General features: G+C 54.6%; 1 protein-coding gene across 12 annotated transcripts; it reads left to right on the plus strand.

Moving 5' to 3' along the window:
• Nucleotides 1–5,543: 5,543 nt before the first annotated feature.
• RTKN (rhotekin) lies at nt 5,544–24,097 on the plus strand. 12 transcript variants are annotated; one of them, XM_087874662.1, is made up of 14 exons: nt 13,112–13,227; nt 13,609–13,880; nt 16,327–16,526; nt 17,219–17,280; nt 18,427–18,480; nt 19,679–19,796; nt 20,124–20,345; nt 20,432–20,526; nt 20,698–20,804; nt 20,998–21,123; nt 22,101–22,266; nt 22,553–22,657; nt 22,886–22,994; nt 23,282–24,097. In XM_087874662.1, the coding sequence occupies exons 2-14, from the start codon at nt 13,809–13,811 to the stop codon at nt 23,286–23,288; spliced, it is 1,443 nt and encodes a 480-aa protein (XP_087730788.1). In that variant the 5' UTR covers nt 13,112–13,227; nt 13,609–13,808; the 3' UTR covers nt 23,289–24,097. The 12 variants fall into 12 exon arrangements, with proteins under 12 accessions (XP_034281964.1, XP_034281968.1, XP_034281965.1 ...); XM_034426077.3 differs by lacking the exons at nt 13,112–13,227; nt 13,609–13,880 and adding an exon at nt 5,626–6,137; XM_087874659.1 differs by lacking the exons at nt 13,112–13,227; nt 22,886–22,994 and adding an exon at nt 12,817–12,902.
• Nucleotides 24,098–24,177: the final 80 nt, after the last annotated feature.

Consider the following 24,177-nt stretch of genomic DNA (forward strand, 5'->3'; position numbering starts at 1 on the left):
AACAATCCAGCTCTCAGGACGGCCATGATGCGCTGAACTAAGGGAGGGCAGGACTTCGGAGGGCCGCTTCTCTTAGCTGCTTGACACGCTCCTTCTGTGAAATGAGAATCAGAACCGTCACTTCTGACATCCCTTTCAGAAGATGCAAAGGGCCATTCTCCCTTGCTCAACAATACACAGTGCACTCCCGCTTCACTTTTGTCAATTTTGTTAGGCTGCTGCCTAATTCTACAGTCATTGAAATTCTTTTTTTTTCTCATTAATCTACGCTCAGTACCCCATAATGACAAAGTGAAAACAGAATTTTAGAAATGTCTGTAAAATTTATTAAAAAGCAAAAACCCTGAAATATTACATTGGCATAAATATTCAGACCCTTCACTTAGTACTTTGTTGAAAAAATCTTTGGCAGCAATTACAGCCTGGAGTCATTTTGGGTACGATACAATAAGCTTTGCACACCTGGATTGGGGGATTTTCTGCCAATCTTTGCAAATCCTCTCAGTCAGATTGAATGGCGACCGTTGGTGGATGGCCATTTTCAGTCCCTCCAGAGTTGTTCCATAGAGTTCAAGTCAGAGCTCTGGCTGGGCGACTCTAGGACATTCACAGTTGTCCCTAAGCCACCCCTGGGTTGTCTTGGCTCTGTGCTTAGGATCATCATATTCGAAAGTGACCCTTTGGCTCAGTCTGAGATCCTCAGTGCTGTGGAACAGGTTTTCATTGAGGATATCCCTATGCTTCGCTGCTTTTAACTTTCCCTCAATCCTGACCAGTCTCCCAGCCCCTGCTGCTGAAAAACACCCCCACAGCATGAAGCTGCCACCACCACGCTTCACTGTTGGGATGATACTGGGCAGGGGATGAGCGGTGCCTGGTTTCCTCAAGACAACTTTTAGAATTGAGGCCAAACAGTTCAACCTTGGTTTCATCAAACCAGAGAATCTTGTTCTTCACAGTCTGAGAGTCCTTCAGGTGTTTTTTTGCAAACTCCAAGCGGCCTTTCATGTATTTTGCACCAAGGAGAGGCTTCCATCTAGCCACTCTGCCATAAAGCCCAGATTGGTGGATGGCTGCAGTGATGGTTGTCCTGGAACTCTGTCCCATCTCACACAGGATCACTGGAGCTCAGTCAGAGTGAGGTCAGAGATTACTAAGGCCCTTCTCCCCCGATTGCTGAGTTTGACTGAGTGACCGGCTCTTGGAAGAGACCTTGTTGTGCCAAATGAATTATGACGGCCACTGTGCTCTTAGCAACCCTCAGTGCAGCAGAAATTCTGAAACGGAGACAGATTGGGCTGGACAGAGAGGAATAGCAGAGCAGGTTTTCAGCGAGTGAGCCAGCTTGCTAGTTAGGACTTACCCAGCAGCAGCAGCCGGGCACCTAAAGCAGGGTCTCCCAAAGTATCTCAGAGTTTTTGCTCTTGTTTATTTGGATATTCTCCCATTGGCCATCCTGGAGGTGGATGTAAGAAAATTCCCCATCAGGAATGACTGCCCACTGGGGGACAGAGATGTGGAAGTTCTTGCCAATGAAATTTTGTACTGTGGTGTCAACACACTCATGGACCTGTGATGTGCAAAATTCCAGATGCTCCAGGTGGCATCTGTCTAAAATATTTTCTTGAAGATGAGGATTCAAAAATCACCTGCCAAATAGAAAAATACTAATGGCATGTTGAATACAGAGGAGCATAAAATGTAGCAAGATAAGGATTTTAGGAAGGTGTTTAGGAAGGTATAGATCTTCCCAATCAATAGGTCTTAATCTTAAGTATTCCAGGATTTCAAATGTTAAAAATTTGGTAATATATTAAAATACTGATACATTAAAATAGTATTTAACGATCTAAGCATTACAGTAAATCAAGCATCTTATAGATATAGCATCTTCTCAAGTTAGTTGAATCATTTTTTGATTCTTAAAATATTTTGGCTATTTTTTTACTCCAGTTGTCTTACAGCACGTTTTATCATCTTACAGAAGCTCTTTTTGTATTTTGAAGTAGGTATGTTTTATTCATCATCGACTGCCATGAAGGCTGGTCACCCATTCATTCACATAGTGGTAGGGTTGGAGTAGACAGATTCCAGCACTATGTGGCAAATAGCTACATCAGCCTTTTATTTGGGCACTGCCGAGGCAGGCATGCACAAAGGGCCACCAGGAGCATTTCTTGCTTACATGGTTACAAAAATTCTAGAAGAATTAATCTGGATAGAGAGGGAAAACGGGAAAGAGATGTACAATCTGTTTTTACTTCAGTGTTTACTTGTAACATGCCCCAGTGTAGAAGAGGAAGCCCCCCGAGGCATTTTGGTGCCAAGTGAAAATGCATGTTAAAACAAGCAGAATTCCAGCTTCCTTAAGTCTGTTCTTTGTGCTCTGAAGCGCTCCCCGTTCCCCAGCTAGTGAAGTCACCAGCTGGATCATCTGAGCCTGGCATCCTAGAATACAAAGCTGACGTATTATGAACCACACAATGGATCAACGCAGTGCAGAAGGGCATAAGCAGCTGGGGTGGGTGGGGGCTAAAGGGCCTGAGTGAGGGTGCTTGGCCAAGAGAGGTCAGAGCCAGGACAGCTGCCCTCATGGACAGTCACAGGAATCAATTATCAGGTTTAAGAGGCAGCAGTTTCTTCTGCTGCTCTGACAAAGGCCTGGCATTTTGCTCTTGTGCTGGGCATCATCTCTGTGAGAGGAAGGCCACTGGCTAGCATTCTGCCCTTTCTGATGTGAGCCACAAAGGTGGTCTCTGCCCCTCCCCCACCAGTCAGCACTCTTGTGAGGATAAAGAAGTACAGGCCTTGCTCCAGAGGGCAGGCTGAAAAGCACACCTGGAGTTTCCGGAGCTTGCAATAGGCACCCTCACAAAATGGCTGTCATGACACAAAGCTCCATGGCTCAAAGGAGCAAGGTTGCCTCTGTGCTCTAGGAGGTCTTCTGCCCCCTGTTGACTGCTCTCTCTTTGGCCTGGGAAAGTCTGCCCCTTCTGCTGGGGTTGGGGGGGGGGGTTGCCTGTCCCAGGAGCATTCTGAGAAACAAGGATTCTGCATGAGGCTGGCTGTTGCTTCTGGAGTGGATCGGAACCCCAAAGAATTTCATTTGAAAAATCAGATCGGATGCAGAAGGAGCACTCAAGCTTCCCTGGAGATCTCAGCCCTAGCCATCCTGGCTCCATTTGCTCCACCAGAGACGGACCCCCACATACCCCAGTCAGGCTGCAGCAGCGGACAGTTTCCCCCCCCCCGCCCCAAAGAATTTAAGCTGCTCCTGACTGGGAGGAAACTACCCAGAAAGCAGCATCCTTTTTCCCCATTGTGCCCCTCTGGTGTGAGGCAGCCAAGATCAAGTTGTGGCAGGCATGTCCCATCCCCCCCCCGCCTCCCGGCAGCCCTGGGCCCAGATGTTTCCCAACTGGAGTAACTTTCCCAACTCAGCACAGGCCGAGAGGGAAGGTGCAGCCGCATTCCCTGTACCACCCTGAGTGGTGTGGGCGAGCCCAGCCCTTCCCTCCCAGGTGCTTTCTTTCCTTGCCTGACACCTGGGAAGGTCTGGCAGGTTTTTTTTTTTTTTTTTTATTTATTTATTTATTTATTTATTTATTGTTTATATTTATATACCGCCCTTCTCCCGAAGGATTCGGGGCGGTGAACAGCCAACAGATAAAACAAGAAATGCAAAATTTAAAAACAGTATTAAAATCTGATTAAATTAATTTGGCCCACAATTAAAAGCACCCCTGTATTAAAACCCATAATTAAAGAGTTTAAAAATTAAAACAATTTAAAAGAGTTAGGCCAGCCCGGCTTGTTGGAATAAAAACATCTTTATGGTACGGCGAAAGGTGCATAGATCCGGGATCCGCCGTATCTCCGGGGGCAGCTCATTCCAGAGGGTAGGTGCCCCCACAGAGAAGGCTCTCCCTCTGGGGGCTGCCAGTCGGCATTGTTTGACCAACGGCACCCTGAGGAGCCCCTCTCTGTGGGAGCATACTGGTCGGTGGGAGGCTACTGGTGGCAGAAGGCGGTCTCGTAAATACCTGGGTCCTAAGCCATGGAGCGGTCTAAAGGTGGTAACCAATACCTTGAAGCGCACCCGGAAGACCACCGGGAGCCAGTGCAGTTTGCTCAAGAAAGGTGTTACATGGGAGCCTCGAGTTGCCCCCATAACCACCTGTGCGGCCGCATTCTGGACCAGTTGGAGCCTCCGGGTGCTCTTCAAGGGGAGCCCCATGTAGAGAGCATTACAGTAGTCCAGGTGGGTCCAGGTTTTGAGGGGAAGGGAGATTCCCTCTTTGAAGGACTTGCCCAGCAGAATTAACCCCATTTCTGGGTCTAGGCAATACATTAAACTGTTAAGATCACCTGGCACTCTGGCCACTCTCTGGCCGCTCTCCACACCAGGCGGGTAGGAAGGGTTGGACAGTGTCACCAGCTGGACAAAGGACAGAGGACTGATCCAGAACGCCACTGCAGCCTTGCTGGATCCCTTCCCTGCTATTTTGCTTTTTCCCTCTATTTTTGCTCCTCCCGGTTTCCCTTTTAGGCTTTATTAAGACAACAAGCAGGGCCTCCTTCTCAAGCCACTCCCTTGGTGTCCGGTGGCCAAAGGGGTTAATGTCTCCAGCTTTGGGCATGAAAGCTTCAGGGTAAAGAGTACCCCGACAGCTGGGTTGGGTATGGGGGGTAAAAGGGGCTGCAATCCTGACCCTGCCTTGTTTTTCAGGTTTCCACATCATCTGATGAATGGGTCGTATCCTGCAAATGTCTAGTTTGGGTATGTCCGATGAAAAGGAGGACTAGAGGAGACATGATAGCAATCTTCCAATATCTCAGGGGCTGCCACAAGGAAGAGGGAGTCAAGCTATTCTTCAAAGCACCTGAGGGTAGGACAAGAAGCAATGAGTGGAAACTCATCAGGGAGAGAAGCAATTTAGAACTAAGGAGAAATTTCCTGACAGTTAAAACAATTAATCAGTGGAACAGAAGTTGCCTCCAGAAGTTGTAAATGCTCCAATACTGGAAGTTTTTAAGAAGAGATTGGATAACCATTTGTCTGAAATGATCTAGGCCAGGTTTCCTGCCTGAGCAAGGTCCCTTCCAACTCTGTTATTCTAGTCTAAATCACTCTTCCATTTTAAGTTTTAGTTTTTTAAGAGTCACAGTTGCAACTCGAACCCCGATCCTTCGTTGAATATTAATTCTGTTGCAGCCAAACTGGCAATTTAAAAAATCCGGAAGACCTTCAGAAGTAAGGCAGGATCCACAGCCCGCTATCCGGTGCCCTTGTGTTTGCCTGGGGTGATGGCTCAACTGCTTGGGGCAGCCAGCCAGCCAGCCAGCCCGCCCCTCCCTCAAAGCCAAAGAAGCCAGCTGCATCTCCTTGCCCCAGGCTGGCCTTGCAAGGAAGGTCAAAAGATGGGCCCCCGAGCAGGCCAGCCTCCGCCTGGCACTTGTCAGCTGTCCGCGGGGACTTTGGAGTCTTCCAGCAGGGCCTCCACCGCATTTCACACACACGCACGGCAGCTGCAAGTCTTTTCTGCACTTGCTCTGGGCAGGCGGCCCGACCCTTCTCTTGCAGGCACCGGGCGGGCTTGAGCCCTCCCCGCCTTTCCGAGGGCGTGAGCGGGCGGGGCGGGGGCGGCCGCTGTGCGCCCAATAGGCTAAAGTTGCTCGTGGTGTCGGTGCTCGCGCCAAGCGGAGACTCAGAATTTACAAGTCGTGCGAATTCAGCCACAAAGTCCCAAGGAGGCAGCCCGGCCTCGCCCACCCCTCCTCCCTCCCGGCAGCGGCCGAATCCTCCGCCGGCGGTCCCGCGCCAGGACCTGCGCCGAGGGAGGCACGCTCGGCGGGAGCCGCTCAGCTCCTGGGGCCCGGGCTCGCGGCGGGCAGTCGCCGCTACCCCGCCCAGGCGGGCCGGCGGGCGTAACCGGGGACTGTCCGGGGAGAGGGCGAGGAGCCGGCCCGGAGGCCAAGTTCTTGCGGCGGCTGCGGAGGCGCCAGCAGTGCCCGGCGGCCGGACCATGTTCCAGCGGCATCACCGCAGCAGGGTGACGGTGGCGCGCGGCTCCGCGCTGGAGATGGAGATCCGGCGGGGCCGCTTCCGCCTCAGCCTCCTGGGCGAGCCCGAGCAGGTAGGGCGGCGGCGGGGAAGGATCGGGCGGGGGGCGCTCGGCGCTTTAAGCCGTGCGCGGAAGCCAAGCGTGGGAAGCGCGGAGCTGCTTTGGCCGGGGCGGCTGCGCCAGGGGGGAGCCGGCAGAGGTCGCCCACCTGTGGGACTCCAGGAGGCGGGCAGGTGCCCCGTGGGCGGGGCGGGGCTCGTCGCTTCCCCCTCTGCCCTTCTGGGCACCCGCGGGAATTCCTGCCCTCCCCCCCACGCGCCGCATCCTAAGTCTCGTGGCCGCGTATCACAGTGGGGGTCTCTGGATGGGACCCGAGGCCCAATGCAGCCCTGGCCTCCGAGGGGGTCCAACCGGCTTCAGTCCTGGGCCGGGGACTGGGCAGATGCCACGACCCTCAGCTTCCCACCTAGACTGGGTGGGAGGGGTATCTGGAAGGAAGGTGACCAGGCTTTGTGTGGTGACTCCCACCATCTGGAAAGGTGTCCAGAGCCCTGACCCAGCCTGATTCTAGCTCCCAGGTGAGCAGGGCCCCTGAGACTCTTGGCAGAGGGCAAAGGAGGCTGCCGGTGGTGCTGGTGCTGGGGGCAGGGGCTGTGGAAGGAACTGCTGCCTTTCCAGGGCTGGGGCTGGGGGGCAGGAAGAATGAGGTTCCCAGGCCTTTCAGGGCCACTGACCAGCAATGTGAGAAGTCATGAGGTGGCTTTGTGATCCCACTGGCCTGGCGTGGCCCTCTTGGTCTTCCCTCCGCTGCTTTTTCTCCCTTGGTTGGCAGAAGGCTGCAGGGAGAGTTCCCCAGACATGAAGGCCTAAAGAAACATTCATTGTGGTAAAACCCTGAAGCTGTTTTGAAAGAATTCTAGTGAGGGAGGGAGGCGTATTAAATGTGAGCTTTATTTGTAGTTGTGTTCAAATTTAAATTTCTCGTACTTCTTTCTCTCACTTGCTGTCATCAAAGACTAAAGCAGTTCCCTTCGGAGGCCTCTGCTGGACATGTCTAATCCAGTAGCAGGTTCTTCACTTCTGACTGTGGGAAAACATGAATATAAGCTTCCCTGATCAAGATTCTGGTCTTCTATAGAATTAGCACATTTTTAAAATTTGAATGCCAGGCCAAATGTCTTTTTCATATGCCTGAATCTTGGTTTCGTCAAAACCAGAGGCAGATGGTGAGACCTTCAGTGCCCAAGATGACACCGTCCCTATTGCAGGATTAATGTAACCCAGGATGGGAGCAGAGGGAGGGAGAGACAAAACCCTTCCCCCAAAATGTCTGGAAAGCGGAGATTAGTGGAGGGTTTCCTGGGAGTACCCAAAATGTTTAGCCACGGTTTAACTGCTGCCTTGAGCTCCCGGCCACGCAGATGGAGAAGGACATGCTGTAGTCCAGTTTGAGGCACATGGCCACAGTGCAGCTCTGGGCCTCCTCGTTTGTCCCATGGGGCTTGTTGTCCTTGGGCAGAAAGTCACCATGGAGGCAGGCTGGAGGGCTACAGAATGGTCCCTGGCAGGCCTAGCCTTCTCCTGCAGTTCCTATGAAGCCTGGATAAAATGGGGCAGATAAAATTGGTATATCCGTACCAATCGGGTTTCAGGCCCGGATACAGCACAGAGACGGCATTGGTCGCGCTGGTGGATGATCTCTGGAGGGCTCGGGACAGAGGTTATTCCTCTGTCCTGGTCCTATTAGATCTTTCGGCGGCCTTTGATACCATCGACCATGGTACCTTGCTGCGACGCCTCGAGGGGTTAGGAGTGGGAGGTACTGTTTTACAGTGGTTTGCCTCCTACCTCTCGGGTCATACGCAAGCAGTGTTGGTGGGAGGGCAGAGGTCGGCCTTGAGGCCTCTCACTTGTGGGGTGCCTCAGGGGTCGGTCCTCTCACCCCTTCTGTTCAACATTTACATGAAGCCGTTAGGAGAGATCATCCATGGTTTTGGGGTGGGGTATCACCAGTACACTGATGATACCCAACTTTTTATATCCACCCCAAACCAGCCCAGTTATGCCCTCGATGTGATGGCCTGGTGCCTGGAAACGGTACGGGTCTGGATGGGGAGGAACAGGCTTCGGCTCAACCCGACCAAGACCGGGTGTCCTTCTGGATTTACGGCTGGGTTTGGAGGAGCATATAACAGCCGTGATCAGGGGACTGTTTGCCCAGGTTCGCCTGGTGTGCCAGTTGCGCCCATATTTGGACCATGATGCCCTATGCACAGTCACTCATGCATTAGTCACCTCCCTGATTGACTACTGCAATGCTCTCTACCTGGGGCTGCCCTTGAAGACCACTCGGAGGCTTCAGCTGGTGCAGAATGCGGCCGCGCAGGTTGTAATGGGAGGATCCCGATACTGCCATGTTACACCTATCCTGCACGACTTGCATTGGTTGCCGGTTGCCCTCCGGGTGAGATTCAAGGTGCTGGTGTTAACCTATAAAGCCCTTCATGGCTTAGGCCCAGGATATCTGTTGGACCACCTGCAACCAGCATCGACTTCCCATCGCCCGGTGTGTTCCCACAGAGAGTGCCTACTCAGGGTGCTGTCAGTTAGACAATGTCAGCTGGCGACCCCCAGGGGTAGAGCCTTCTCTGTGGCTGCGCCCACCCTTTGGAATCAATTTCCCGTGGGCCTTCGGCTGTCCCCTGACTTTCGTACCTTCCGCCGTGACCTTAAGACCTGGCTGTTTAAACGCCCTAGCCAAGACTGATGGGGTGTACTGTTTTAAATTGGTTTTTAGTCTATTTTAGTCTGTTTTAATTTGTATTTATTGGGACTGTTTCGTTGATGTGAACCGCCCTGAGTCCTTCGGAGAGAGGGAGGCATATAAATCCAATTAATAATAATAATAATAAGCTTCTGGATGTTGTAGGAACCAACTGCTCCTACTCTGAGGCCCAGGGTTGATCAGGCAGGTATTTTTGTAGATTAACAGCTAAGGAAGCCAGCAAGCCCAGTTGGGACCATTTGGTACAATGCAGGCAGCATATCGTGGCTTGCAAGGTAGTCTGTTAGACTAGGATTTAGCTTGCTTCAGACAGGTCAGATTGCTTGGGATAAAACTGACTCAAGGAGCGACATTGTCCCTCCTGTGACAGGAAATTATGCATGATGTGCCCCAGCTGCAACTAAGACTAATCACCTGGTCTGCATCTTTTCTGACCTACAAAAGATAATGGGATAGCCTCCATGGCCCAGTGCCCCTTTGAGCATGGAGGCCAGTATCTATGGCTAATCCCATGACAACTGGCGTATAGAAGATTGGACTTGGGTCAACAGTAAACAGCATGAATTAATTGATGAAAGAAAGAAGAATCCTTCGGTTGTCTGTAGAACTAAGAGAAAGAGGACGAGATCTGAAGGGGGTGGGAGGGGGCAGGGGGAGTGCCTGATCCTGGTGAGTGGAGTTGAAGGGAAGGGCTAAAAAGTAGGAATGAGTAAACTCATTGTAACATAGGAATCTGTATGATGGTGATACTTGCATTTAAGGAAACAGCTGGAAGGAGTTGGGAAGAAATTGCATGAAAAGAAAAATACATTGTAGAAAGTGTCCTAAGTGGATAGCTATGAAGGAAGAAGAGCCACTGGGTTGTAAGAGATTAAGATGATTGAATTTCCTGCTTAGAAGATTCTCTGTTTAAACAAACCTCTGTTTGTATGTGAACATGGCAAAGGGCACAATAGAAATAAAGAAAACCCTTACTCGATTCATTTATGATGAAAATCTTCCTACAAACTGAAAAATGGAAATTGAAAGTGGACACACACACTCCTGGATAGTAAATTATGTTGCAGAAAAAAACAGGAGGGTGCAGATTTGTGCTAACAAGGTGTGGAAGGAAGGCTTGGTGGAACCAAGTGAAAGAAGCTAAGAAAAATTCACAAAAGAAAATGATTTCTGCATAAAATGAAGATCAGAGAAAGATATGGAATAATCCATATAGAGAATTACATTTACTCTGCTGAAAACTCCTCATTTGGCTGCTTCACCCATTTCCAAAATTGCCTGTTCTGTTCATCAAAACTGCTCTACATTTTCTCCTATTTTAAATGTTCTTTGCTCTTCTGACCACATTTTCTTGCAATGATCTGTGTATGGATTATTCCATACCTTTCTCTGATCCTCATTTTATGCAGAACTCATTTTCTTTTGTGAATTTTTCTTAGCCTCTTTCACTTGGTTCCACCAAGCCTTCTTACTCACAAAAGAAAATGAGTTCTGCATAAAATGAGGTTCAGAGAAAGATATGGAATAATGGAATTAAAAATAAATGAAGTGATCCAGGATGAAACCTGGAACCTGAAAGTGAGGGAATTCTCAAAGAAGCCTGTCTGAGTCGTGCAGGGGAAGGATGATGGTTGTGGAAATGGCAAGTGCTGTATACATTACAAAAAATAATGAACAGGAAGTTTTAAATGCTCTGAAAAACAGCGAGGCTGTAGGTAACTGGCGAATGTTAAAATATGGATAGGGTTTCCTTGGGGGGGAGGGGGATTGCCATTTCCAGGGGAAAAAAATGTGCAGGAATCTTATAAGAATCCTGCTAGGCTCAAGAAGTACTTGATATGGTCCAGCCCAAACTTCTAGCAGTACGTGTAAAACATACAATAATAGAGTTAGAAGGGATCTTGGAGGTCTTCTAGTCCAACCCCAAAAGGGCATGGATGGAAGGACAGGGAGCTGGATCTGCCCAGAGTGTGTCAGCAGGTCCCGCTGAGGGGGGCTGGCCCCATGACGTGTATCTCTCGAGAACTGATGCCTCTTCCCTTGTGGACTGCAAGCCTGGCAAAGAGAAAGAACTGCAGGATGCAGGGAGATAAATGGGCACTTTTCTCGCTTTGGGTCCCTTGAGGATCTCAACTGGGACCACGGTGGACCACTCGGGTGACTCAGATGTGGGCCATGAATTGGCCATTGATACAAAATAATTCCTGATGGTGAAAGCCAGGAATGACTGAAATGCTCCACCCAGTCAGCCACACGGTGGATGTGGCTCAAATTTGGGAAAAGCCACAAGGGGACAAAACTGCTCAGATCTCGGGGAAAGGCGCTGAGAGACCAGAAGCTGTGAGAAACGCAGATGCGCTCCATGGCATTGGACCTGGGTACTTTCGAGACCGTCTTCTGCCACCAGTAGCCTCCCACTGGCCAGCCCACTTCCATAGAGAGGGTCTCCTCAGGGTGCCATCGGCCAAATTATGTCGGCTGGCGACACCCAGGGGGAGGGCCTTCTCTGTGGGAGCCCCTGCCCTTTGGAATGAATTGCCCCCAGAAATGCATAAGATCTCCGATCTCCATGTATTTCGCTGTGCCCTCAAAACCTTGTTGTTCCGCCAGGCCGGGCTATCAATGTAAAGATTTTAATTGGTTTTAAATGTGGGATTTTAAATTTGGGGATTTTATAATTGAGCCAATTATTTAATAATTTTAATTATTTTTAAATTTTGTCTGTCTTTGTGCTTTTAATCAGGCTGTACACCGCCCTGAGTCCTTCGGGAGAAGGGCGGTATAGAAATAAAATAAATAAATAAATAAATAATAAAATAAATGCCAGGCTGTGCCGCTTTAGGAAAGAGATTTGAGGATAAAACTCTGCAAGGCCTGCAGCCCCATTGCACAGATCCCCCCAGCTGCATTGGAGCAGGATGGGGGATGCTCTTTGAAGCAGGATTCATAGCCATAGCACTGTCCCAAAGATGCTTTTTCAAGAGGCAGCTTGGATTTTCTTTGTTTTTCTTTGAAGATATTTTGCTTCTCATCCAAGAACAACTACTACTGCCTGCCAGGCTGGAGGCCTGCAATCTGGCAGTTCAAATCCCATCAGGCTCAAGGTTGACTCAGCCTTCCATCCTTCCGAGGTGGGTAACATGAGGACCCAGATTGTTGGGGGCAATATGCTGACTCATTAAACTGTTTAGAGAGGGCTGTAAAGCACCGTGAAGCAGTATGTCCAAGTGCTATTGCTAAGAAGCTTCTTCAGCTCTGAAGAAGAATAACTGAAGAAGCTTCTTAGATGAGAACTGAAACGTCTTCAAAGAAAAAAAAGAAGAAAATGCAGCTGCCTCTTGAAAAAGCACCTTTGGGGCAACCATGACCTAAATGGCTGGGAAGCACCATGTAGACATTCAGTCACAGGGCTGGGAAAAAATGAAAGCAGGAAACGGAAGTCTCTGGAGTAGATCACTGGTCTGCTTTTCAGCCGAATAGGTTGTAAAAAAATGCTTTTAAAAGAAAGAAAAGGCACTGAGGATCACGCAGCTCAGCTGTGATTGTCAGAGCCCTTTTTTTACCTTTTAAAAGCATTTTTTAAAAGAAGCAGCAAGTGGGCGACCGGGTGATTGGATGGGCATGGGCGGGGCAGGGATTTTTGCTACCGGTTCTCCAAACCACCTGCCGCCATCGCTACCAGATCGGCCAATCCGGTCCGAACTGGGAGTATTTCACCCCTGCGCTCAGCCCTAGGAGAAGGGAAAGTCCTTAGTGGGGCCGGCTGGGTGTTCTCATCCAGAGGAAACACCTTCCCACATCATCCCACTCCCCTGCCCAGGGCACATTTTTCCGCACTGCCTCACAGAGGATGGCACCCCAGGAAAAGCCACCCGAAGAGGTGATTGGCACGGGAGCCCCCTGGCATCTCTCGGGGGGCTCAGCTTCTCCTCTTGGCCCTTTAAGGGACGTTGGCTGCCCTCTGGTGGCCGAGGGCTGGCACAGCCTCAGGGGCTTCTGGCTGGGACTTGGACCTCAGGGAGCAGAGAAGTTTCTGGGCTGGAGTTGAGATGGTGCCTGGCTGGGGTTGGTGGGTAGAGAGGGCTCCCCTGCCCGGCTGAGAATGCTGAGGGCAAGGGGCCGCCCACCCGCCTGCTTTCTTCCATCGCAGGGCGGGCAGGCGGGAGGGAGGGAGGGAGGGATGTTTCTGAAGGGGAGGTGAGACTGCTGGAGCGGCCAGCTTGGAGGGGCGGCCCTTGTAAGATGAGCTGGAACAGGAAGGCTGGCGGGGGGTGGGGGGGTGGAAGCCAGGCAGATTTCCTGTGCATGGAGCGCCTGCTACGACCCAGGAGGGAAGGGCAGGGGGACATGGGCAAGGCAGCCATCCTCGCGTAGGAGGTAAGGGCTGGGGAGGGCCAGCCGGGCAGAGCTGCCACTGCTCGAATCTCAACTCGGGAGAACAGAGGAAAGTTCCTGGGCCAGTCAGCAGGGGGCAGCAGCATCCGCCTGCCCAGGGCACCCCAAAGCCCCTCTGTCCAAACTGGCCATTCCGGGAAGCCATGCCTGGGCAGTGGGAGTCCCCCCAGGCCCCTGGCTGGCTGAGGGTGGTGGCACTGCAGAGCCTGGAGACAGAGGGGGAGGGCTGCGCCCTGCTTGGCAGCTGGGTGCAGCCTCTGGGCCCCCCAGCCCTGCCCTTTCAGGCACAGTGGCTGCTTGTTCTCAGGGTGGGCGTTGGAGCTGCTGGGCTGGCATGAAAGAAAGGGCCTATTCTTTCCACAGCTGGCCCAGGAGAGCAGCATCTGCTGACAGAGGGGCCGGAGCAGGGAGCCTGTTGCATCCACCACCCCCCATCTTGCCTCAAAAGCAGCCCCAGAGTCTGCTGGGGTCGAGCTCCATGGGAAGCTGGGTTTGGGGGTCTTTGCTCTGAAACCACACCTCCAGGTGGGCCTCGAGGGGGCGTGCGCAGGGGGCCTGGGGCAATGCAGGACAAGCTGCACATCCTGGAGGACCTGAACATGCTCTACATCCGGCAGATCGCCCTCAGCCTGGAGGTACCGTGGCCGGACTGCCCTGCTGCTGGACGTTGCTGCTTTTAGAGGGGGGATGTTTGTGGGTGTGAGTCAGCATGTGGGTGGGTGTATTTCAATTTATATGGTCCATTTTGCCAGTGCGACTCGGGGTGGGGGGGCATCTACAGGAGGACTAGAGAGCCAGAAAGAAGTCCTCCTGCAGATGCCCGTTCCTAAGGAGGGGCTGCAAACTGAGCCCAGGGACTTTGCAGGTGTGTCCCTCCAGTTTGGGTGGCAACCATGTGGCTGTCTTCCAGGAGACGCTTTTGACTCCCCTGGGTCTTAGTGGGGTCCCCAGCGGACCCCACGCGAGAGTAGCAGCGCTGCTCTCAGCCGGCAGCCTCTGGTGACCTCCGACAGGGTCCTTCTTCTTCCCCTTTCTGGCAGATCCCTCCACACTTCTTGAAAGGGAGAGAGATGTGGCGAGGGGCTCCCTGGGCTGGGGTCCTTTAACCACGGCTGCCATGCACTTTGCCTGTGGCTTCCTTGGTGACATTGCTGCATCTTGTGAGCTCTACCTGTTGGATCCCTTACTGCTCCCGAGAAGTCAGTGGGCATGCAGGTGTGGTGGGCGTTGCCCAGCTTCGTCTTACTGTGTGCCCTTCAGGGGCCGGAGCCCTGGAACTCAGTGTGTTTCTGCTTGGCTGCCCAAAAGAGGAGTTGTGGTGGGCTGGCAGGATTGGAAGGAGGTGCCATCTCTTGCATTTCCCTCCTGGATCTTGGAATAGGGCAATACTGGTCAGGAATCATCTTGCCTGGGGCCCTAAAAGGGCATCACGTGGCTCCACAGATTTCGGGGTGGGGGGATGACCCCATTATGGCTGCAGATCCATGGATATTTGCTGCTTGCAACTGCCCAGCCTTCAGACCCATCCACCCCCATTGCATGGCTGAGCCAGGAAAGGGCCCAGAGCCTGGGGTGACCACTGTTTCCTGGGGGGGGGGGGTGCAGGGGGCCTTTCAACCTGGACCTCGGTTTCCTAGCTGCCTTCCTGAGCTGAGAAGGCTTCCCCACCCCTTTGCTTTCTCTTTGTCCACAGAAGAGGCCAAGCGCCCTGGCAGGAGGGGGTGGGGGCATCTGGTCTAGGGGTGAATAAAGGCAGATGATGCTGGAGAGAAATGGAGTGGCCCCTTGGGGACGAGGATGCCCTGCCTGGGAGCAGAAACGGCTCCGAGACTCTTGTGCTTTGGCACTGAATGGCGGCGGGGACCCCTCCTCATTTGCCTTCTCAGCCTTCAGCGGATCGGGCCCTCTCTGTCCATCAGCCCCCCCCCAATGGAGGTCCCCCTCTCTGCTCCGAGAGAAGGCAGGCGCCCCCCCGTGGCAAGGTCGCTGGGCTTTGGGCAGGGGTCCCTCCGCAGTTGTCTCCTCCCCGCGGGGCATTGCGACCCCCGCAGATCCCACCCGAACTATTTTTAGGCAGCGGTGATGTCACAGCCCCCCCCCGCAGACCCTGCTCAGGCGCCCCCTCCCCGCCGGCGCAGCTGCCGCCAGCAGGAGAACCTCGCCGCAGCGGAGCGAACGGGGCGGAGGCGGCCCCGGGCTATGAGCCGGTGGCATGGAGAACGGGAAGCCGGCCAGGGTGAGCGTGGAGCTGGGGGAAGAGAAGGAGGCGACTGCCGGAATAGCCAGCGCTGGGTTGGGGGCGGCCGAGCGCATTCTGAGGGGGGGCCGACCTCCCTACGTCCCAATTAAGGCACGGGGGGGGGGTAGTGGGTCACAATCCGTCCTGCTCTCCTCCCCCCTCTGGGTTGGCCTCTGGGCCAAGGGGGCATTCCGAAAAGAGCTGACCCTCTTCTCCCAACCCCCCTGCAGCATTCCAGGCCCAGAGGGGGGGGAGCTTCTCTGCGTTGCAGCTGCTGCAAAAGCTGCCCCCCCCTCCGTGGCCAGCCAGGTGCCCCCCCCAGTCCGAAGAGGGCTGGGAATGAGACTGCAAGGGGGGGAGATCTTAGGGCCTTCTTGCCCAGCTGCCAGATGGGGGAGGATTTTCGGCGGGAGGGTCTGCTGCAAGCTCCCCCAGCCCCGATTTTAGAGCAGTGACCCTTCCTGAAATTTTTTTGGGGGGGTCCAATCCCTGCTCCCCCTGCAGTGAAATGCCTCCTTTCAGAGCAAAGCTGTCTTTCCATAAGTGGGAGGAAAAGGAGGGGGGCAACGGGGGACGGCGCCCTCCAGATGTGTGGCTGCTCTTACAGCGCTGCTGCCGCCAGGTTCTTCTCTTCCCTGAAGCACCCCTGCAAGTGGACCAGGGAGAGGGCTCTGTGGGGCCGCCTCTTCTTTCCCCACCGGCCCCTAAAGCCATCGGGCACCAGGCCAGCTCACTGGTCTCCCCTCCCCCACCCACCTCCAGAGCCTTCTGTCCCGAGCCCCCCCTTGTTACCCCCAAACTTTTGCACCCGCTCCCTTCAGCCGCGTCCCCTCCACCCCCAGGGCACAGACCTCCAGAAGAAAATTGACCACGAGATCCGCATGCGGGAGGGGGCCTGCAAGCTGTTGGTGGCTTGTACTCAGCGGCCGCAGGCGCTGGAGGTGACCAAGAGCCTGCTTGTCTGCAACAGCCGCATCCTGGCCTACATGGCGGAGCTGCAGCGCATGAAGGAGGCGCAGGTGATGCAGCACATGGCTCGGCGGTGAGTTGGCCTCTGGAAGTCTTGCTGGGTCAGTGCAGAGGGCCTGGGAAGTCTGGCCAAGGAAGTAGCGATTCAGGCATCCTGGAGCCCCCCACCCCCACCCCGCCAGTTCCTCCGTGCCCTGCTGGGTTCTGTTGCCATGGAAACCTCATTCCCCCCCCTCCTTGTATCAGGGGAGGCAGCTGGCTCCCTCCACCTGGCAGCCCTTTCCTTTCCCCCCCTGCTCCTTCCGTGGGGATTGGGACCCAGTCGAGGATCTTTGGGGCTGCCTCACTTTGGGAATGAGCCGCAGGAGTGGGGAATGTGGGGAAGGGGTGAGGAAAGCCTCTCCTCCTGGCAGTTTCAGGGTTTTTGACCTCCCTTCCGCCATGCTGGGCAGACAGCAGAGCAACTCACCCCACCCAGCCCCCTGCTCTGAGCCCTCCATTCCTCCCTTGGTTTCATACAGGTGAAAAGTGGTTAGGGACTCCCTTGTTCACCTTAATCCCCAGATATTAGTTCCCCTCCAGCACACCTGTTTCACTCAGTTCATGCTTGATTATCTCAGCTGCTACTAAGAAATACTGTCTTTCTGGTGACAGCCAGAGCCATAAATTCTGTGCTGGTATCAGAGTAGTTTAATAATTGTAACCGTTGTTGGTTTAATAATACTTGGTTTCACTCTCACCTCTCCTTCCTGCTCCACAACTTAGTCCTTCTGAGGTTGGATCCACGGACGGTCGCTTACCATGTCGGGGCCGAATCTGTGTCTCAGGTAAGGAGGGGGCTGGTCCTCGGGGGTCAAGCCTGGCCGGGCTTGGCTTCCCCCACGCAGGCCAGGGCGAGAAAAGAAATGGGAGGGTGGGCCTCATCCCAACCACTGACTCCTCAAAGGGATGTTGTATTTTGCAGCATGTATACACGTTCCCAGCCTCAGGTAGCATATTAGTTAAGAGAAAAGAGCAAATCTTTTTTCAATTCACCTTTTATGGTTTGAAAGAAGAGGAACGTAACAGCCGAATGATAGTATCATTAGCATTCGTATTTGCTAATCAGGAAAGTTTTGCGAGAAATAACAGAAGAATCACATTGAAGGAGGAAAGACCTCAGCTACCCCAACTTCATTTCCCCTGATCTGGGCTAAAGAAGCAGAGCCTTATAAGGAAGCCAGGCAAAGCTTCATCTCCTGCCCGAGTTCCTGGCTGCGCTGCCTCCTCTTCTCCTGCAGGGGAAACCGCAGATGGAACCCACCATTCAGACTTGCTATGAAACCGGCACGGCTCACCTGGTGCTTTTGTAACTGCCTTCCAGTCAAGGGTGGGCAACTGGAGTTTCCTCCAGCAGAGATGCTGGTTTTGCCTTTCCATTCCGGCTCCATCTCGCCCAGCCAGGCTCAGCTTCCAGTCCCTTAGACCTTTGGGGCCAGGGCAGGGGGCAGGTGAGGCTTCCCCAAGCCCAAAGCGCAGCCTGTGCACAGCCAGGATTGTGTGGGGCAGCAGCCCCGCAGGCCCTGTTGAAGAGCTCCCCGACCTGCAGCGGGCAGCATTGGAGCCTGGCCCCCATCCAAGGGATCAGTTGCCCGGCTTCTGGTCAGGAGGGATCCACTTCCGGTCTTGCTCCCAGGGAAGTGCAGAGGTCCCTTGGAGGGCACTGAGCTCAAGGCGGGCGATTTCACCACAGCCATCCTGCTGGAGGCGACCTGGGGGAGAGGCCTTTCCCCCAAATCGGGCAGGCAGAGCAAAAGCCGAGTGAGCCGGTCACTGCCTAAGAGGCCACTGTGCTCCATTTCGGCCCCCTCCTTTATGTTTGTCTCAAAGGCGGGGGACTAAGGTTTGTGACGGTCAACAAGCCACGCATCAGTGGCCTTCCTGCTGTGTGTGGTCCTAGAGATCATGGTCCGTAACTCTTCCCTTTTTTCCAGATCTACGGATCCCCCTGATGTGGAAGGACACAGAATACTTCAAGAACAAGGGGGGTAGGTTCTCTCGCTGGTGCTCCCCACATTGTCTGTCTCCTCCTCCCTTCCGTTCGTTTCTCACCTGGACCCAACAGCTACGTAGAGACTTTACTCAGGGCGTTGGAACAAGCTTCTGTACTGGAGACAAATTCCTTGTATGTCTAATCACACTTGGCCAAATAAAGTTTAGCGAGGCTGAGTTTAGCTGAAATCTCCTTTGGCGAAAGAAAGAAAGAAAGGATGGCCGTATTTGACTGATGTCTGTGATGCCGCAGATGCCCAATTGACCTGTGCTGTCTGCTGTCTATCTTTGCACTGCATTTTTAATAAAAAATGGTGCGTAGAAATGATCCTGGCCCTTCCCAGCCAAGGTGCCCTTCAGATGTTGTCAATTCCCATCATTTCAAGGAGACGGGGCGGTTTGAACTATTGTTGAGGAGCTTTAGGCTGTGGAAGCTACATCTCGGGGAATCCTTCCAGGCCACTGAAAGTCAGTTTTTCCATGGGGTCCTGCTCCTTCTGAAGAGCTCAGTACCCTTGTGGGTCCCATTGCTGAGGGAGATTTACCTGCAGGGGCCCAGGAATGGGGCTTTTCCCCGATGGGCCCCTCCCGTGCCTGGGACAGCTTCTTCCTGGCTGGATTTTTGCAGGGCTGAGAAAAGGAGTCTGTTAGCTAGTCTCTGTTTGTGCATGTTAGTGTGTTACTGTGGCCCCCTGGTGGATGGAACTATTAATGCTGCTTTTGCTTTTCATGCATTTTTTCTTGTATGCCACTTGTTCAGTTTGGAATGGAGCTGAATCGGAGCGGAGAGGGATGGGATGGGATGGGATGGGATGGGATGGGATGGGATGGGATGGGATGGGATGGGATGGGTACAGCATGGGAAAAAAAAATGATGTCTGCCAATTAAGACAGGCCCGCCTGAGGTGAAGAAGAATTCCAAGCTCTGTCCTGGACTCGGGGTTAAAACAGCCTCTGCTCCTTTGGCCAGCTGGACGGTTGAGCCCGGGGATCAGCAGGTCCTGGCCAGCCCCCACCCTACCCTGCTCCTACCCGTACTTTGGAAGAGGCTCCTCTGTAACTTCCAGCGCCTGTGGAGCTACCGTGAAAGAAGCTGATCAAGTGTGCGTGTGTGTGCATGCCCACCACAATGGCCTCAGAGCTGCGGGGATTGCAGCTGGGGCACTAAATGCCCCATTTCCCCCTTTTTTCCAGACTTGCATCGCTGTGCAGTGTTCTGCCTGCTGCAGATCGGCACAGAAATCTATGACACGGAGATGGTGCTGGTGGACCGGACCCTGGCCGACATCTGCTTTGAGACCTCCGTGCTCTTGTGAGCCTCACCTCCCTGGCTGACCACTTGGCAATCCCGCCTCAGCCCCAGGCAGTGAAGGGGAGGAGGGGGACCCACCTGACTCCAGATCTGACGGGTCCCCGGCACAATGCATTTCGGGTGGAATTGGGCATTTTGGGAATGGCGAAGTTGGTGCCCCAGGGAGGGCTCAGGAGGAAACCTCAAGGCCTGCAGAAGGTGGGTACCCGCAGGCCTGGCCTGAGCCCAGAGGCTGCCCCTGGGACCTGGCCTTGGTGCTTCGGCCAGCCAGCCGGGATCCTGGTGGTGCTCAGAGCCTGCGTGGGGCGTCTCCTCCTCTCTCCCCAGCACCGAGTCTGGCCCAGGCTTTGAGCTGAAAATTGAGCTGTACAGCGCCGCCCTGGAGGAGGACTCGGCCCTGGGCGCCACCCCCAAGAAGCTGGCCAGCCGCCTGAGCAGCTCCCTGGGGCGCTCCTCGGGGAAGCAGATGCGGGCTGCCCTGGACGGGAGCAGCTCAGGCAACAACGGGGGGTACAGTCCGCTGCTGCTACCCCCAGCCCCCAGCACAGCGTGAGTACCCTTCTCACTTACCTGGGGGAGCCTGCAACACCCGCCCCCCCAGCTGCCTCACCAGCAGGATGCCCCTTCTTTTCCAGGGGGCCCAAATATCAATTGCTGGCCTGTGCCCACCTTGGCCTGGCGCACGTCCAGGACGCCTTTCGCACCCATGACCTCCTCATCACTGGCAATGGTAGGCACAGAAGAGGACTGTGGGCATCCCTCACACCTGGTGTTGGGGCCCTCGCAGGGCGACGGGGGATCCTGGAAGGCTGACGAGCTCCTCACATGCTTGAGCCTGTGGCTGGAGACCTTTCACTGAACCCCCAATTCGGCCCCCGCTTGACACCCCCTTCTCCCCTAGAGGAGAGCTCCTTCTGGCTGCCCCTGTATGGCAGCCTCTGCTGCCGCCTGGTGGCCCAGCCCAGCTGCATGGTGGAGCAGGTGATGGCTGGCTTCCTGAAAGTGCAGGTAAGGGCTTCACCTGTGGAAGGAGGGAAGCAGCCCCCCCACTCCCGGGGGCCAGGGACATGCAGTGCCCCCACCTTACACCTGAGCTGACCGGTGCTGAGAGAAGCACCTTCTGCAGCTGGGTGGAGGGCTTTGGCCTCGGGGGAGGGGGAAGGAGAAAGGATGCCAAGCCACGTGCCGCCTGTCTGTGCAGCAGGGGGAGCAGCTGGACTGGCCGAGGCTCTTTTGTGTCCTGCGTGGCACCAACCTTCTCTGCTACCGGCGCCCCCAGGATGCAGAGGGCCAGGAAGAGGCTGCCTTCACCATTGCCATCAACAAGGTACGGCTGGGGCACTGGGACCTCATGGCTCGCAGGCAGGCCCTCTTTGCTGTCCACTGTCCATGTGGATCAGCTGAGCAAACCTTGCCAGACTGCCTTCCCTCACCCGCTCCGATGCCACCTCTTTGCTGGCAGGCTGGGACCCTCCCTTGCCAGGTTTCAGATCACAGAAAATATCCTGCCTCTTAAGCTCACCCTTTCAGAAACTCTTCCAAAGCCTTCCACATCTAGGATAGAATAGAATTCTTTATTGGCCAAGCGTGATTGGACACACAAGGAATTTGTCTTGGTGCATATGCTCTCGGAGTACATAAAAGAAAAGCTACATCCGTCAAGAATCATAAAGTACAACACTTAATGATAGTGATAGGGAACAAATAAGCAATCAAATCATATTAGGAAACTAAATCTTAAGGATACCAGCAACAAGGTTACAGTCCTACAGTCATAAGTGGGAGGAGATGGGTGAAAGGGACGATGACGAGATTAATAGTAGTGCAGACTTACTAACTAGTTTGACAGTGTTGAGGGAATTAGTTGTTTAGCAGAGTGATGGCGTTCAGGGGGAAAAACCTGTCCTTGTGTCTAGTTGTTCTGGTGTGCAGTGCTCTATAGCCTCGTTTTGAGGGTAGGAGTTGAAACAGTTGATGTCCAGGATGCGAGGGGTCTGTAGATATTTTCACAGCCCTCTTTTTGACTCGTGCAGTATGCAGGTCCTCAATGGAAGGTAGGTTGGTAGCCATTGTTTTTTTCTGCAGTTCTACTTATCCTCTTAAGTCTGTGTCTGTCTTGTTGGGTTGCAGAACCAAACCAGACAGTTATATATTTCTGGGCTTCCCTTCCTTCCTAACGCCCTGGTAGAAGGGAGGCCTCCGTTTCCCATCGCTTTGGGCCCCTTCCTGCCCCTGTCCCAGCCCAAGGGACATGGCATCTGGCCCCACAGCCATGGTGAGCCCTGGGCCTCTTTACCTGGGCAGGAGACGCGCATCCGGGCCAGCGAGAAGAGCCCCAGGGGCCCCGTCCGCTGCATGTCGGTCACCAACCACTACGGAGGCGAGGAAGTGACCCACACGCTGCAGGCCGAGTCTCCTGTGGAGGCCCAGCGCTGGATGGAAGTCTTCTGGCAGCACTTCTACGACATGAGTGAGTGGAGGAGAGGCCGAGGCAGGGGGGCTGGGAGGGGGTAAGGAGGACAGGCCTCCCTGGACGCAGCCCTGATTCATTTGATGGGGGCAGCTGTCCGAAGACACAAGGAGGCCGGGTGTCTGGGGGGCGTTGGGCACAACCTTCACTTCCGAGCTGGATCTGGGGCACTCCCCACTGCAGCCAAGAACATTCGGGGGCCTCCAAGGCCAGCCTTCCTTTGATGCCACAGGACGTCCCCCCAAGCCAGATGACCCTCCCTTTATGCCTCTGTGCCCCCCCCCAGGCCAGTGGAAACACTGCTGCGATGAAGTGATGACGGTGGAGGTGCCATCTCCGCGCCGCCCTCCGATGCTGCTGCCCAAGCAGGGATCCCTGTACCATGAGATGGGTGAGGCTGACAGGGGCCGGCATCCCTGGGGCAGAAGTGCGGGCTGTGAGGGTCACGTGTGCCTCCCGAATCTGGAGGGGAGGGTCTCTGTCTTTTCTGCCCCCTTTTCCAGCTCCACGTCTCTGGGGTCTGTCTTGCCCCTGATCCAGTGTCTGTGTCTGTAACTCTCTGCTCTCATCCTACTCTCCTCTCTCTGCATGTCCCTCCTGTCTGTCTTTCCTGCCCCAGCTCTCCCTGGCGCTGGGGGGCCGCCCTCCAACTGCGAGGGGCTTCTGTTGCAGGACAACGCTGTCTCTGCAGAGATTCGGGCACTTCTGTCCAACTATTACAGTGACAGGTGAAGTAATTGCACCGGTGGAGGGGCCGGCAGGGCTGGGCCGAGCAGCCCACAGCCGCAGGGAGGAGGGCTGCTATGCCGCAGAAGCCTCGGGGAAGGTGGGGGCCAAGACAGGAGGAGTGGATATGTGGCTGAATGCCCTCCGGACCCCACCAACTGACCAGCGGGCCATTTTCTGAGTGCTTTTGTGCTGAACGGCAGCTCTCCTGGGTTGGGGGGTTGTCCCTGCAGGAACCGGAAGAGTCCAGGGCACCTCTTAACGAAGCCCCTCTCCCCCTTTCCTGCAGCTATTGAGCCGGCCGATGACATCGAGGCGGTGACCGAGATCCTGGCCCGGCGGGTCTCCGACCTGGGCGAGCCTGTGTGGCTCTCTCTCTTCGAGGGCTCCTCACCCGGCATCGCTTCCAACTGCAACTCCAGCACCGGCCCATGCCCCGCTCAGCCCCCCTGGGGTCGGCCTCGCACTCTCTCACTGGACGCCAAGCTCAGCAGGCTGAAGGGGCGTGCAGGACGGCCACCGCCTTCCCCTTTGCCCAAGATCCATGGGCCTTCCTGCTCCAGCTCAGGGTCCTCCAGCAGCTGCAGCTCAACTCCGGACTCAGAGCGGACCCTGCAGACCGCTGCCCGGCCCTGGTTTGACCCTCGCTTGTGGCTGCAGTCCCAGGTCTGAGGCTGCCAAGAACCGAGGGTCTGCGTTGTTCAGGGGCTTCGCCTTGGAGAGGCAAAGTGGCCTAGGCCACACTCCCCATCTCTGACCGTGGAGAGGGGCCGACCTGGCTAGAGAAGCAGCTGGCCACGGAGGTGGGGGCAAGGCCCCACAGCCAGACCCCTCCCTTTTCAGGAGAAAAGCACCTTGCTTTCCTTTGTAAGAAACTGGAATATTTCCTGTTGAAACAGAAGAGAGGCCGAGCTCTTTCCTTGCCAGGGGCCAACGGTCCCCATTTGCCTTCAGCCTGGCCTCTTCCTCACAACCCTCCCTCCTCAAGCTGCAGGGATTTGCATGGAGGAGGAAGCGGGGTGGGCAGCCCTTCCCTCCAAACGGCTGTGTGTGGAGGCCAGCAGCCTCCCTTCCTGTGAATATGCATTAAAGTGTATTGACTTGCCCTCTATAGTGCAGGCTGGGTCTGTGGGAGGGGGCTGGCAGAGCCCCTGGGAGGGGGGGAGGCTTTGGCATCTTGGCTCT

The sequence above is a fragment of the Pantherophis guttatus genome, chromosome 8, assembly GCF_059756535.1.
Source record: "Pantherophis guttatus breed Tessera chromosome 8, ASM5975653v1, whole genome shotgun sequence".
In the NCBI taxonomy this organism is placed as follows: Eukaryota; Metazoa; Chordata; class Lepidosauria; order Squamata; family Colubridae; genus Pantherophis; species Pantherophis guttatus.

Coding starts and splice junctions, on each gene's coding strand:
- RTKN (XM_034426073.2), top strand. CDS start 6,027: ATGTTCCAGCGGCATCACCGCAGCAGGGTGACGGTGGCGCGCGGCTCC. Junction 18,481..19,678: donor ATACTTCAAGAACAAGGGGG/GTAGGTTCTCTC, acceptor CCTTTTTTCCAG/ACTTGCATCGCTGTGCAGTG. Junction 21,124..22,100: donor TCACCATTGCCATCAACAAG/GTACGGCTGGGG, acceptor TTACCTGGGCAG/GAGACGCGCATCCGGGCCAG.